This window comes from Sinocyclocheilus rhinocerous, unplaced genomic scaffold (assembly GCF_001515625.1).
Source record: "Sinocyclocheilus rhinocerous isolate Xijiao unplaced genomic scaffold, SAMN03320098_v1.1 scaffold297, whole genome shotgun sequence".
NCBI lineage: Eukaryota > Metazoa > Chordata > Actinopteri > Cypriniformes > Cyprinidae > Sinocyclocheilus > Sinocyclocheilus rhinocerous.
Window position 1 is genome coordinate 731601 of NW_015649240.1, and position 14966 is coordinate 746566.

The following is a 14966-nucleotide window of genomic DNA, read 5'->3' on the forward strand; positions in this document are numbered from 1 at the left end:
ATCAATTTAATACATATCTTGCTTAATAAAAGTATTCATTTCTTTCAAAAAATTGTACTGACCCCCAAACTGTTGAACAGTAATGTAGTGCTTGCAATGCTGCAGTGTATTGATATTTCTCAGACACTGTGGTTGGGATTCTAAACCCCAAACTCAATGACATCACAATAGACAGACATCACAAATAGAATTAGAATCTCAATCGCCCATGAAAAATCTTAATCTGTGCATCTCTAGTTTTTTGTAGATAGCCTTTTGTAGACAGTTACTTGACTGACTATTAACAGCAAGTCAAGAGCAAGTGAGTACACTGGTCCACTTAATCTGGTATACACAGTAGGTATACACACACAGTGATAGTGTGTGTGTGTGTGTGTGTGTGTGTGTGTGTGTGTGTTTGTGTGTGTGTGTGTGTTTCGAACGACAGTGTATATAGATGGGTGCTGTCCGACTAGACTCTAATTGTAGTGGTGGGCTGTTTGGACCAAAAATGCCAGGGTTGATTTTTTGTGGCCTGGTTAGAACAAAGTGTTAGTCTTAACAGTTGCCCCTTTCACACATACAGTCTTTACTGGTAAATTACCAGTAAATTACCGTTAAGAGATCATGTGTGAACAGGACCTTTTCAAAAATACCAGTAAATTTGTTCCGGCAATTTGAGAAGTATGAGAAGTTGTAACATTACCAGAAAATTACCGGAAATGTGCTCCGTGTGAAAGCAGCACATTATTACCGGTATGAGCAAGTATGAGTTTAGAATGCGCTGAAGACAGACGTCTACTCTGGGCCAATCATAACATTCTGACACAGATACTCCGCTATGTTTATGGAAGTCAAAGAAATGTCTAAAGGTGTCTAATACGATGTCTCAGGGCCAAAAGTGTTGCATGAATGTGAACGTTTGACACAAAAATGAAAACATCAGCAAAAACACTGACCGTGTAAACCTCTCCATGTTGACAAACACAACACTGGGACGCACAGCCGTTTAGAGGTCATTTCCAGTTAATGAAGTCACAGAATTTACCGGTATTTTGAAATTGATGTGTGAATGGTGCCTTACCGGAAAAAAGACGGAACGTCCTTACCTGTGTGAACAGCGCATTTTTGTATTTACTGGTAAAGTCATTCAGGTAATTTTACAGCAATTCACAGGTTACTGTGTGAAAGGGGCTAGTGACTATATGTGAAACAACAGTATTTAATTGACACAGAAAACCTAAACTTACCTAAAACTCAAAAACTGCTATTTCTTTCTGGAAATACTCTAGTTTTGTTTATATTGCTTACTCTAATGGAAAAATTACATTTTAAACATCAAGCCCCCACAGATGTTATGCCTTAACCGTTTGTCCTGTGTGCAACAAGTACCTCAAGCTTTAAGTCCATCTTATTAGTGTGCACATGTTCAGAGACACCTGGTCTGTGTCTGAGTCACATGATCAAAGCATATGGAGAATATCTGATAGCAACGTAAGCTAGATTAAAAGAAAAAATTTTTTACTCATGCCACAAGGCCTAATGTCGGCTTAAATGTAAAGGTCAGCGTGAGCGCTTGCAGATCGGCTTGGTTTTTTAGAGCAACTGTGCACCTTAGTTAAACAGAAGCGGGGGGAAAAACAATGGCATTTGTTTGTTCATTAGATCTTTTTGATCAAAATTACATAAGAGATTTGGAGCATTCAGGATGTGTTTTGATTACTGGAGCACTGTTTCCCAATACGGCTGTGAGCCTCATTCTGTTAAAAGAAGATGAATCTGCCAGAAAACTTTGCTGTACAGCCAAAATAAGTCTGCCGTGGTGACAGACTGTCATTCTGACCTTGTTCCTTTGCTTGTCCGCTCTTGGGCTAATAAGGCACTTCCTGTTTCTGTTTCTCTGTTCTTTCAGGTGAATATGTGGTAATGACGGTCTACTTCCACTTGAAACGGAAAATGGGCTACTTCATGATTCAGACGTACATCCCCTGCATCATGACTGTAATCCTTTCTCAAGTGTCTTTCTGGATAAATAAGGAATCCGTGCCCGCCAGAACTGTCTTTGGTACGTGTTACTCTCAAATCTTCTGCACCGTTTCCCCCTCTGAGCCCTGTGATTCATGCAAATACGGACAAAAATGCTGCTTCCTTCTGTCATATCTTCCTCCCTCCCTCTATCCGTTTCTCTTTCTTTATGCTTCTCTTCGTTTTTTTCTTTTTGTTTTATTCCACTGTGTGTAACCCTGGGTTAATGTCTTTTTTAACCCCGGGTAAAGGCCACTTTTGAAAGTGGGTTAGCATCACTTTTTACCCAGATTGCAGTGCTAAAGATATTCGGTGTGGAATATGACGATAAATTGTTTAGCAAATGACAGGCAACTATGAGCTGCCTTAAAGCTGGAATCATTAAATATTCATGCATTTTGTACAGTCATAGAAACTTTAACACTTTCACACAGCGGTTAAAAATTGCAGGTGTTTTCTTTCTTTTTTGCATTCTGTTGTATGTATGTACAGTAGTATGATCTTACGACAACTAGAACAGATTTAAATGCTCACATTCGCAAGTCAATAGGTACACTATTGTCATACACTAGAGTTTGGGGTCAGTAGGTTTTTTTTTTTGAAGAAGAAGAAATACTACAGCAAGGATGTATTACATTTATTAAAGTGACAGTAAAGATATTTATAATGTTACAAAAGATTTCTATTTCAAAATGCTGTTTTTGAACTTTGTATTCATTAGAGAATCCTGAAAAAATCTATGTATCATAGTTCACAAAAATATTAAGCAGCACAACTGTTTTCAATATTGATGATAATAATAAGAAATGTTTCTTGAGCATTGAATCATCATATTTGAATGATTTCTGAAGGATCATGTGACATAGAAGACTGGAGTAATGATGCTGAAAATTCAGCTTTGCATCACGGGAATAAATTACATTTTAAAATATATTCAAATAGAAAATATTTCAGTTTTAATTTGTAATAATATTTCACAATTTTGCTGTTTTTACTGTATTTTTAATCAAATAAATGCAGCCTTAGTGAGCATAAGATACATTTTTTTAACCAGAATAAGTGTGAAACACTTGAATCTATCTTTCTGTGGGGATTTTTCTGTTAGTTTGGTGAGTCTTTAGTCCTGATCCAATTATGCTGTGATGCCTCACGAGCTACTGAATCATAACATGTGTCACCATGTGTATCGTATCATGAGGTAATTGGCGATTCCCAGTACTATGAAAACGAGAGAGAGAGTTTGGTTTTTGTGTGTGTTACAGAATCAAATTAACACAAAATGTGAGCCCGTGTATGCCTATTATATTTTCATATTTCATAAAAAAAATGTTTTTCTCTAATTCAGGAAAGTTTTTTTTTTCAAAAGATGGGAACACTGCGAAAAAATTATTTGCTCATTAATTTTGTCTTGTTTTCCAGTAAAATATGTAAACATTCTTAAATGAAGATAAAAATGAGTTCTTGTTTTCTGAACAGTGTATCAAATTAAGTGAGTTTATGCTTAAAACAAGAAAAAAAATATCTGTCAATGAATAAAAAAATTATAATCTTTGAATTAGGTTTATTTTTCATACCCCATTGGCATATTTTATCTTGTTTTAAACATAAACTTCATTTTTAGGTGTTTTTTTAAAAAAATTTTTATTAGAAAACAAGATTTAATAGCTCAGTTATTTTGCTTCTCAAGTAAATATATCTTGATTAAAGAAGGTTTAGTATTTGTACTGGAAAACAACACTATATATATTTTTTTTTTGTTTGTTTTGTTTTTTGCAGTAATTCTTTGCTTAGCTGATTATACAAATAATCATTAGTTTGACTATAGTATGTTGCTGTTTATGTAAATCCAGCAGAATTTACACTTTTTTTGTAATGTGCAAAATAACAATAGAAACAAGCTTGCCATGTTCACAATACAAACAAGAATGTCTTATTTTGTGTACAGCCAAAAGCACAGCACAAAAAGAAAAGGCCTTTCTCGTGTGTGGTGCATGTGTGGAGTTGCACACTACTAGTCTCTTTTCTTCTTCGTGCTAAACTGTCCTGTTCATTTCCATAGGCATTTTAGCACCATGTGTCTGATCAGTCCTGGACGCTCTTATGTGCTGTGACCTTATCTGTCTGCTGCTAACACGACAAAACACTTCTACATCCGCAGACACTCGTTCACGCTCGTGTACACTCGTGCATGCACCTCCTGTTTCCTTCCACACTTCACCTGGGGCACTAGAGATGCTGAGAATAGCACGCTCTCATTCTCCACTGGAAAAGTGTAACAATGACCCACCTTCAGATGGCTACTAACAGAGCGGTGCGCTTGGACCCGGGCCAGAGGAGCGGATTTTCATGTCCTAGATGGAAGTGTGCTTAGTGAAGGGGTTTCTGGGTAATGACAGAGTGGGTTTTTGATGGCTGGTGCATGTTCAGAATGGACGCAGCAGGAGACCACAAGGATCTGTTGTTTATCTGTTCTGGGATGGCTTCTATATTTCGCTTTCTCTACACATGGCTCTAGTGTATTCTGGAAGGATACTGGCTTCCAAATGGCTCCATTACTGATTGTTTTTTTCTACCTTTGTCAGCACAATATAGTTTGAAATTAGTTTGGGAGTGTTTAATAAAAGGGTTTGCTTTGTTTTTTGTCAACCCAGAACGTTTAAGATATAAAAATGGGTCAAGATCAGAAATAGTCAAAGTTATGATGTCAGAGCCATGATGATATTATCATATGAAGACCAATATATGCATGCATATACGTACCATACACTTAAAAAAAAATGATTTTCTAAGTCGTCAAAATGAAGTCTTTATGCTTAAAACAAGATCAAATATCTGCCAGCGGGGTAAGAAAAAGAATCTTGTTTACCCTTTGAATTGAGTTTCTTTTTTTTATCCCATTGACAGATTTTTTTATTATTATTATTATTATTATTATTATTATATATCTTAAGTAAATATATCTTGATTTAAGAATGTTTACATATTAGATATTTGTACTGGAAAACAAAGAAGTCAAAAATACTTAGGAAGAATTTTTTTATTTATTTATTTATTTATTTTGCAGTGTATACAGTACCTAATGTGCATAAGTGCCATAGAGGGCAAGTACATTTAGTCTTAAAGCTACAGTAGTGTGTTTAATTTGAAGAAAATGTAATTTTTTGAACAGTGAAAAACTTTTTTCTTGCAACAAGAAAAAGAGGGGGGGGGGGGGGGAGAATACTGTAATAATACTGTATTAATGATAGTAAATACTGTCATTATTTACTCATCTTTTACTATTTTCAAGTGTTTCAAACTCGTTTGACTTTCGTTCTTCTGTGGAAAACAAATTAAGTGTAATGATATAATGAAAACATATATTGTATGGTGAAAAGGTACTGTCAATCTCATAAAAGGACAAAAACACTATAAAAAAAAAAGTTGTCATTATGGGAGCTTTTTGTGTGGAACAGATCAAGTTTTAAATGATTACGGGCTGAACATTTTGCCATCTGCCGTAGCTCTGAAATCTCATTTGTGTTTTTGTTTATAATTAGCGATCAGTTATGAGACACGTGAGAACCAATGTTGTTTGGTGTCATTGACATCAAATCTGTCATGGCACATCTTCAGAAGCCAAGTTCACAGAATACCATTAAAAAAAAAAAAAACATGGTATGGAATGACATGAGGGTGAGGAAATATTGACATAATTGTCTTTTTTGGTAAACGTTTACTATAAATGTGTTACTTTTTCTGTTAGTTAGCAGCTGATTGAAGGTCATGTCCTGCTTTGTAACCCCTTTTGTTTGTTCAATTATCCGTCTTTGCTCATTTCGGTGACAGAGCTCTCTCATTCTTCTCAGCCAGTCACACAAGAGCACTAAAGCAAAGCTCTCACAGCACTGTGGATCCGGCAGTGCAAAACATATCCAGCACCCCTGGCTAAATGTAGCCTGTGATGTACCTATTGATCGTTCCAGATCGGTCTGCACGTGGGCATTTGTGAGTGTGCTGTGATCGTGTGAAGTTTTCCAGAGAGTGTGGATTATTCTCCAGAGCTCTGAGCTCATCTTATAGGTAGTTTCTCCCTGGGTTTGATTTGGTTTGAACCCGAGTTCGATGCAAATCCCGCAGGTCTGAGAGCCACCGTGAGCACTAGCGGTACCTGTTTACCACTGTAGATAAGTAACTCAGGTGAAGATGTTAACTTCACTGTTTTATTCATGGTTTTGTCCTTTTGCTGTTACTAACAAAAATTAACATACATGAAACAACACTTGTGTTTGTCTACGGCAGGTGTGAGGAAAAAGATGCAAAGAATGCTGCTCACCAAAGGCATGTTCTGCAGAGACGAGCAGCTTTGAGACGTGCGTTTTATAATATAATAGGGTGCAAATATAGAGATCATGCCCGGGTCATGCTTCACCCCGAATTTATTTATTTATTTATTTGTTTATTTATTTATTTATTTATTTGTTTGTTTTATTTAGCTGCATTTAACATTTTTTATAATTATTTAAATATTTTAATACATTATTTAATTTTAATAAAATATGAAAAAAAAAAATTTAATAAATATATGTATTATAATATTCAAATAATTTAAAATTTTAAATATTAAGAAAATGAAGCCGTTTTGGATTCATGAGGTTGTTATTATTTCTCAATATTTTTAATGAAAATTAAACATATTCCCCACAAATTTATACTACATCTATCATTGATGTGTTATAATTTTTCATATTTTAATTTATTTATATATATAGTTTATTTAAATACAATTTGAAATATTAAGAAAATGTAAAAAAAAAAAAAATTGACAATTAAACACGTTCCCATATATTTATACTACATACACATTAACCTTCATATATAAATTATATATTAAATTATTTAATATATAAAGTCTATTTTTGGACCATAAGGTTGTTTTTATTTTTCAATATTTTTATGACAATTAAACGCTCTCCACATAAATTCTCATTATTTTAATTGATGCTTTTTCATAATTTCTAGATGATTTTCATTGCTGTAGTTTAGTAGTGTTGTATTTTTACTGTATTACAGTATAAAAAGTACTGTAATACAGTGTTTTCATGAAAATCAACATAAAAGCTGACTATCATGTATAATTTCTTTACACATTACATTAATGAGAATAAGATTTTGTTTGCATTACGATAATGAGAATTGAGGGCAAATGTGCTTAGTTGTCATGAAAACAATGCTAATGCAAACAATATAAATGGTCATTAAAAAAAGGTTTTATTTTAAGCTTATTTTAATTATTTTGATTTTGAATTGAAATCTGACTCAGGCATGTTCTTGACAGGTTTCATTTCAAGTGGAAAGAAAACAGCTGTCACACCAACCAACAAACAACAAATTAATAGTGTGAAAGCGCCTTTTTATGTCCGTGTTTATTACTAACGTCTTGCAAACTCAAGAATACAGAGAGAATATGTAGGAGAGCGTGTTTGTATTGTGTGCGGGGCTGGCTTGATGTGCGAGAGGTTTGTGTGTGTGTTTTCTTATGTTTTATTAGCGTGTGCATGTGGGTGTATGTGTGAGTCGAGAGAGATTCTGTGTGTGTGTGGGAGGAGAAGGGATACTGGCTGCCTCCGTGATTTGTGTGTTGGTGTATATGTGTGACTCACGTCTGGCATGCTCACTGCTCTGGGGGTTTAGTTTCACCGAGAGAGAAACCTTCCAACTTAAGACATCCAGGTTAAGAGTGAATTCCTGACTCCCCCTGGTGGTTCCAAGTGTTACTGCTGGAGAAATCTACTCATTTTGGATCTGACCTTTACCATTTATGTCAGGCCCACAGGATGACTAAATAAACCGAATAAACCTAGAACCTAGGACCAAAAAATGAATGCTTAGAGAAGTTTAAAAAAAAAAGAAATGTGACATGTGGCCAAGTATGGTGACCCATACTCAGAATTAGTGCTCTGCATTTATCCCATCCAAAGTGAACACACACACACCGTGAACACACACCCGGAGCAGTGGGCAGCCATTTTTGCTGCGGCGCCCGGGGAGCAGTTGGGGGTTCGTTGCCTTGCTCAAGGGCACCTCAGTCGTGGTATTGAAGGTGGGAGAGAGCGCTGTACATTCACTCCTCCCACCTGCAATCCCTGCCGGTACGAGACTCGAACCCGCAACCTTTGGGTTACGGAGTCCGACTCTCTAACCATTAGGCCACGACTTCCCCACGGAAGTTCTTAAGGCTGAACATTGTGTGGTGTATCATTAGGTGCGCAGAACATTTTTTTTTTTTCTGTTTTAAAAAAATGTGAATAATAAAATAAAAATTAAAAGGAGGAAAATGCTTCCCCTACGTATTGTTGTGTGCGCCAGGCGTTATTCCAAGTTATCCATGTTATTCCAAGCAAAATGTCGCAACAACTGCTGAAATAACTTTCTTTTTCAATTGACATCAAAAATCCCTTTATTTGTCAAGTCTTTTCACAGCCCAGGTATTCTTAAGACCTTCGCTACCTTTTTATCTCGTTTACTCTTTAAAAAATAAAGGTTTCAAAAGAGGATTTTTGCAGTGATGCCATAGAACAACCATTTTTGGTTCCCCAAGGGACCTTTTAGTGATCCGTTAATATAGAAAACATTTAATCCGTTTAATAGAAACATTTTTTTTTCTTAGTGTGAAGAACATGTTAATCTAAAGAAACTTTGGTAACACTTTATTTTAGGATCTCTTAACTAGTTGCATGCATATTACTAGAATATTAGCCATTTATTAGTACGAATTAAGCACATATTAATGCCTTATTCTACATGACTTTATTCTACATCCCTAATCCTACCCAATAACTAGACTTAACAAGTACCTTACTAATTATTAATAAGCAGCAAATTAGGAATTTATTGAGGGAAAAGTCGTAGTTAATCGTGAATAAGTGTTCCCTATTCTAAAGTGTTACTTTAGTTTACTTTATAAACTTTTTCCGCTACAAAGAACTTTTTGCGTAATCGAGGTTTAATGGATGTTAAAGGTTCTTCATGGTACCATCAATACCAATAAAATAACCTTTATTTTTAAGAGTGCTTTAAGAGTGTATCGTGTTTCCCAGATAACAAAAATATGTTTTAAGAACATTTTAATTATGTTCCCATTAAGTTTAAAAGCGCTATTTCGGAATGTTCTCTGAACATTCAAAACTTCCATTTTTTTAAATGTTTTAAAAATGCTTTTCCTTGGTAAAGCAAACATTATGTGAATGTTACTTTTGAATGTTCTCTAAACATTCTCAGACAAGTAGTAATGTTAAAAAAATGTTAGATGATTGTCCAACTTAGACATTTCAGAAAAAAAAAAAAGAAAACATTCCATGAACAATGTATAAATAATTTTTGTGCTAATGTTTTGAGAACATTATTACAGACCAGATAACTTTGAACAAATGTTCTATCACTGGATAAAGGTTTGAGAACCTTGCCAGAATGTTAGCCAAAGCTCTGAGAAGCTTCCCTGTTTAGCTGGGTTTATGGAAACGCATCTGGTTATGGGTTTAAAATTGATTGTGAATACCATTTCATGTTTACTTCAAAGGGATAGTCTACCTAAAAATTAAAAGTCTGTCATCATTTACTCACCCTCATGTTTTTCCAAACCCGTATGAGATTCTTTCTTCTGTTGAACACAAAAGAAGATATTTTGAATAATGTTGGTAACCAGACTGTTGCTAGTAGCCAGTGATTTTCATAGTAGGGAAAAAAATGCTATGGAAGTCAATGGCTACCAGCAACTGTTTGGTGTCCACATTTTTCAAAATATCGTCTTTTGTGTTCAGTAGAAAAAAAGAAACTCATATAGGTTTGGAATGACTAAAGCTAAGTAAATAATGACACAGTTTTCATTTTTGGGTGAGCATTCCCTTTAAGTGGAAGATTTCTTCTTTAGAGTGGCTTTCTTTGAATTGTTGTTTCAATGTGCCTTATTGTGTCTTTATAACCCATTGCTTCTGTTAGCCTAATGTTATGGACTTTTGTGGTAAACTGATGGGGCACTAATAGTTTTGCTCATCAAATTGCCTTGATGTTAAACTCTCAGCAAATTACGCTGTTGTACGGTGGTCAGTTTTAAAGCACTCCCGAGGAAAAGAGAATAAAGGCATGATCACTAATGGACACTTATGGACTATTGGAGTGATTCTCAAACAGTTTGTTTACATTTATGATTTGCAGTCAGAGGTGAAGCATTTTTACCTGGTTATAAGCAATAACGATTTTGAAACACACATTATGTACTATCCTTTAGTAGAAATTACCATTAAAAAGCAGTATGCTCATATCAATTCATCACAGACTACATTAATTATCAAAAGCACATCAAATAAAGTGGTTCACAGGTCATGAGTATGCATACATTCACACACTTTTTTATAATACACAACCATAAACACACACATGCATTCTCAAACTTGCACAGTCGCAATTTAGTAACCTTTGTTACTAGTTATTGTCATTAATATTTTCAATGTGCTTTTCTCACAGGAATCACCACAGTTCTCACGATGACGACCCTCAGCATCAGCGCTCGGCACTCTCTGCCCAAGGTCTCGTACGCCACTGCCATGGATTGGTTCATTGCTGTGTGTTTCGCTTTCGTTTTCTCTGCTCTCATCGAGTTTGCGGCTGTGAACTACATCACCAATGTTCAGGCAGAGAGAGCCAAGAGAAAACAGGCCAAAGCCGCCGCCGCAGCCGCAGCCAAGAGCTCCACACCGTCAGGCAAAGCCAAAGACACAGAGGAGGTTCTACAGGTGAGATGATGTTACACACATTACAGAGACTACATATACATTATAAAACACGTAGTTCTGGCTTTAAAATTTGATGCAATGAGCCATGTCTGAAAGTGTGTGAAATGTTACGCTGTACATCAATTCAATTATTAATGTGCCACATTGCACAGTTCTCATGCTGCCTTCAAGTCCTCTTGAGAGGTTCCTACTTACATATAAGCTCAAAAGACATTTTCAATGGAAAACGTGGTTATGTTGGCAAATTTCATTTTTATTATTAGTATTATTATAATTTTTTTAAGCATTAAATGCTGCCTTCAAATCCTCTTGAAAGGTTTCTGCTTGCTGGTACTTAAAGCATGAAATTAATTTTTTGTAGAAAAAAAAGCAGGAAGGTTTTTCAGGTCTGGTGCAACAAAATGTGCATTAGATGCGTAATTGATGCTATTATCATATGTTATTATATTATCTATGTTCAGTATTTTATGCCAAGTGTAATCAATTTTTTTCATCAGCAGCACACAAAATTCAAGCAAGCAAAATGTATTGTATTTCTTAATTAAAATAAGTGTTAAAATAAAATCTATATTTTTCATTTTGCATAAAGAAAATTAAATCTATTTCATAAGCCATTAAGTAATTTATTTATATTTGCATTATTGTCATGACAAAGCACATTCTGCATGCAGGTTATCATTACTGTACTGCATACCTTTTTCTGTAATTTGATTTTTTTAATGTATTTATTTTTATCATTCTCGGTGGTGATTCTCATTAGTTTTGACTAATATATCTTTTTTTATTTCTGTATTTATGTTTTTACAGTAATCAAGTTAATAGTATTTAAATAGGCTTAATTTTCTTTTCTTCTTCTGATTTTGGGATGAACTGCAGTTAACTTTTATTTATAACTTGTATTCAATTAACTTGATTTTTATTTATTAAAAAGTATGATGTATAAAAGCAATATGCAAAAAAAAAAGTAAAGGGAGGCAGGAAGGAATAATAGCAAGTTAAGTCATTTGTTTTTGTATTTTTGTGTTTTTGCATTGAGTAAGATGACCATTCATAGCTAGAATTTCATCATGGGAGTTTTGCAAATTGAATGTTAGTTTAATTACAACTGATAGGACAGCACATTGGGAGTGTGCATGTGAGCTGTGAATTTAGTCTTTTGCTGGGATATTGTGAGTAAGCTGAGATGGCGGATTAGAAGTGACATGCTGACAGCTGTGAGACTTAGTGAAAGTGTGTCTGTCAAACTGTTGACGTGATGTATTTCGGTCCTGTCTTTTATGTCGTTTATTTCTACAGGCTGTTCAAGATGTTAATGTACCTTGTCTAATGGTGGCTCTCTGTAAGCCTCTCAAATCACCAATATTTCTCTTCCCCCTTTTCTCCCTCTCTGTCTTCTGCTCCTCATAACACACATTTTTATTTGTCGAGTAAGGATGGGGATCTTTACAGTGAATGTGAAAGTCTGAGCAGACGCAGGTTAACAGAGCTCATATGACTCAGTCGGTGTGCTCAGCACAGCAGGAACTGTACGTTCGACTTCATACACGTTACAAATAATCCAGCCTGGGAATTCACAACATTTTTTCAGTGCTCACATCCCAAATGTTCAGTGCTGCTTCATGATTTCATAGCTAGAGTTTTACAAACTACACTACTGCTCAAAAGTTTGGAATAATTATGATTTTTTTTTTTAATGTTTTTGAAAGAAGTCTCTTATGCTCACCAAGGCTGCATTTATTTAATCAAAAACACAGTAAAATGAGTATTATTGTGAAATATTACTACAGTTTAAAAGAGACGTTTTCTATTTGAATATATTTTAAAATGTAATTTATTCCAGCAATGCAAAGCTGAATTTTCAGCATTATTACTCCAGTCTTCAGTGTCATATGATCCTTCAGAAATCATAATAATATTCTGATTTGCTGCTCAAGAAACGGTTCTTATTATTATGAATGTTGAAAACAGTTGTGCTACTTAATATTTTTGTGGAAATCATGATACACTACCGTTCAAAAGTTTGGCGTCAAAAAAATTTAATTAATTAATATTTCTATTTAGCAAGAATGCATTAAATTGCTGAAAAGTGACAGTAAAGACATTTAAAAATGTTAAAAACATTTATATTTCAAATAAATGTTGTTCTTTTGAACTTTCTATTCATTAAAGAATCCTGAAAAAATATATCAGTTTCAACAAAAATATGAATCTGCACAACTGTTTGCAACATTGATAATAAGAACCATTATTTATAATTGAGCGCCAATAATAATTGATAACAACTGAGCTCCAAATCAGCATATTAGAATGATTTATGAAGAATTATGTGATACTGAAGACTGGAGTTATGATGCTGAAAATTCAGCTTTGCAGCACAGGAATAAATTACATTTGAAAATACTAAATTGTACTAAATAGTTTTACTAAATTGAAATAAGTTTTCACAATATTACTGTTTTTATTTTTGAGCAAAGAAATGCAGCCTTGCAGAAAATAAGAGCCTTCTTAAAAAAAAACTAAAAAAAGTAATTAATAAAAAACATTTAAAAAATACTTACTTTTGACTAGTTTTAGTGAATTTAAAAATATATATATATATTTGCATATGTTGCATAATCTTATTGGGGATTTGTATAAGAAATCTAAGTCTAATAAATAAATGGCCCTATCAGTGAGCTCAAATCATTCTAAGCAAATTCCCACTTGGGTTTTTATAAGCTTGATCTGAACCCATTAAGGGACATTAAGAGGAAATCCCAATATGGAGCAATTAAGGTGTGTGTGTACACGCTGACCACAGCACGGCCACAGATTAATGAGCTGACTTTAATAGGTTTTTCTGTTCCGGAATAAAGAACGGAAGAGAAAATGTTCATAAACAGACAGAAAGATACAAATTATCAAGGAAATGACATGAACTCAGCATTATGGGTTTGATCCCAGGAATCATCTTCAGTCCCTGTGTCAGAGTACTACATCTGTTGAGATTTGAACATGACACTCTGCTATCCCATGAGGCCATCCGAGCTGAGGATCTAGTTGTGAAATATGGAGGACTGTGAACCAGGAGGTTCTTTTTAAGTGTAAGTGGCTGTAGATACCAAAAAAAGTTGTTTCTTGTAGTTAAAAAGTAAGTTCTTGTTTGACAACATGGCAGATTTTGCCTTGAGAAAGTGACAATGTTCCTTGTGGGTCTGATCATCAGTCAAAGTATGTAGTTTGTTTGTAAATGCATTAAAATATTGCATTCATGCATACCTATAGAATGTTTTTTTCAACAGAGAAGTAAGTTCTTCATCAAATGTAGGACATACTATGAAGGTACAGGAATTCTGACACAGTTTACATCTCTCAGAGCTGGTAATAAGTCTCTTTCTGTCTCTCCTCACAGCTTGCGCTAACATATTTTCCACACACCACGAGACACCAATTACACTTTGCCAACTGTTCATTTCTCAGAGGAAATGGTGAAAATTATCAGGGTGAAACTGGGCTATCAGGTCCAGTGAGAAAAAGAAAGATCTCTCTTCACTATAATCCCAGTATACGTGTTTATCTCATGTACAGAACAGCACTCAGTATATAAAAATACACACATTCACCTCTTCTATTCACATTTTAGATGCTTACTTTGGGGGAGAATCTATTGAATTCTGTAGAATGTAGAGTATTTCATTTAGGACTGTCAAGTAAAGTTTTTAATTGAATGAAATAAATTTAAATAATTGCCATGTTATGTGATTATGATTTTTTTAAATTATGACTTATGTAATTATTTAATTATGAAGGGTGGCATTTGAATATATATATATATATATATATATATATATATATCACTGTGAGATTATTTCAATGTATATACTACTGGAATAAAGTTTGAAATAATTACATCAATTATATTAATGTTTTTGAAAGAAGTCCCATTTATAAATGATTATTTATTAAATATTATTACAAATTAAAATAACAGCTTTCTATCTGAATATATTTTAAAATGAAATTTATTTCTGTGATGCAAAGCTGAATTTTCAGCACCACTACTCCAGGCTTCAGTGCCACATGATCCTTCAGAAATCATAATAATATGCTGATCATTTTAATGTTTATGTGTATGTAAAATCTCGTCCCTTAATATCATTGGGATCTGTTACCCTTGTGCACACACTCAAACACACACACACACACACACAC

The 14966-nt window shown here is 34.3% G+C and overlaps 1 protein-coding gene across 1 annotated transcript in view; it reads left to right on the plus strand.

Moving 5' to 3' along the window:
• LOC107710476 (gamma-aminobutyric acid receptor subunit alpha-6-like) overlaps positions 1-14966 on the plus strand; it is a 33974-nt gene that overhangs the window by 12321 nt on the left and 6687 nt on the right. Inside the window, exons 7-8 of the mRNA XM_016515250.1 lie at positions 1892-2044; positions 10507-10775. Coding sequence (XP_016370736.1) covers positions 1892-2044; positions 10507-10775 — 422 coding nt within the window. The remainder of the gene's footprint in view (positions 1-1891; positions 2045-10506; positions 10776-14966) is intronic.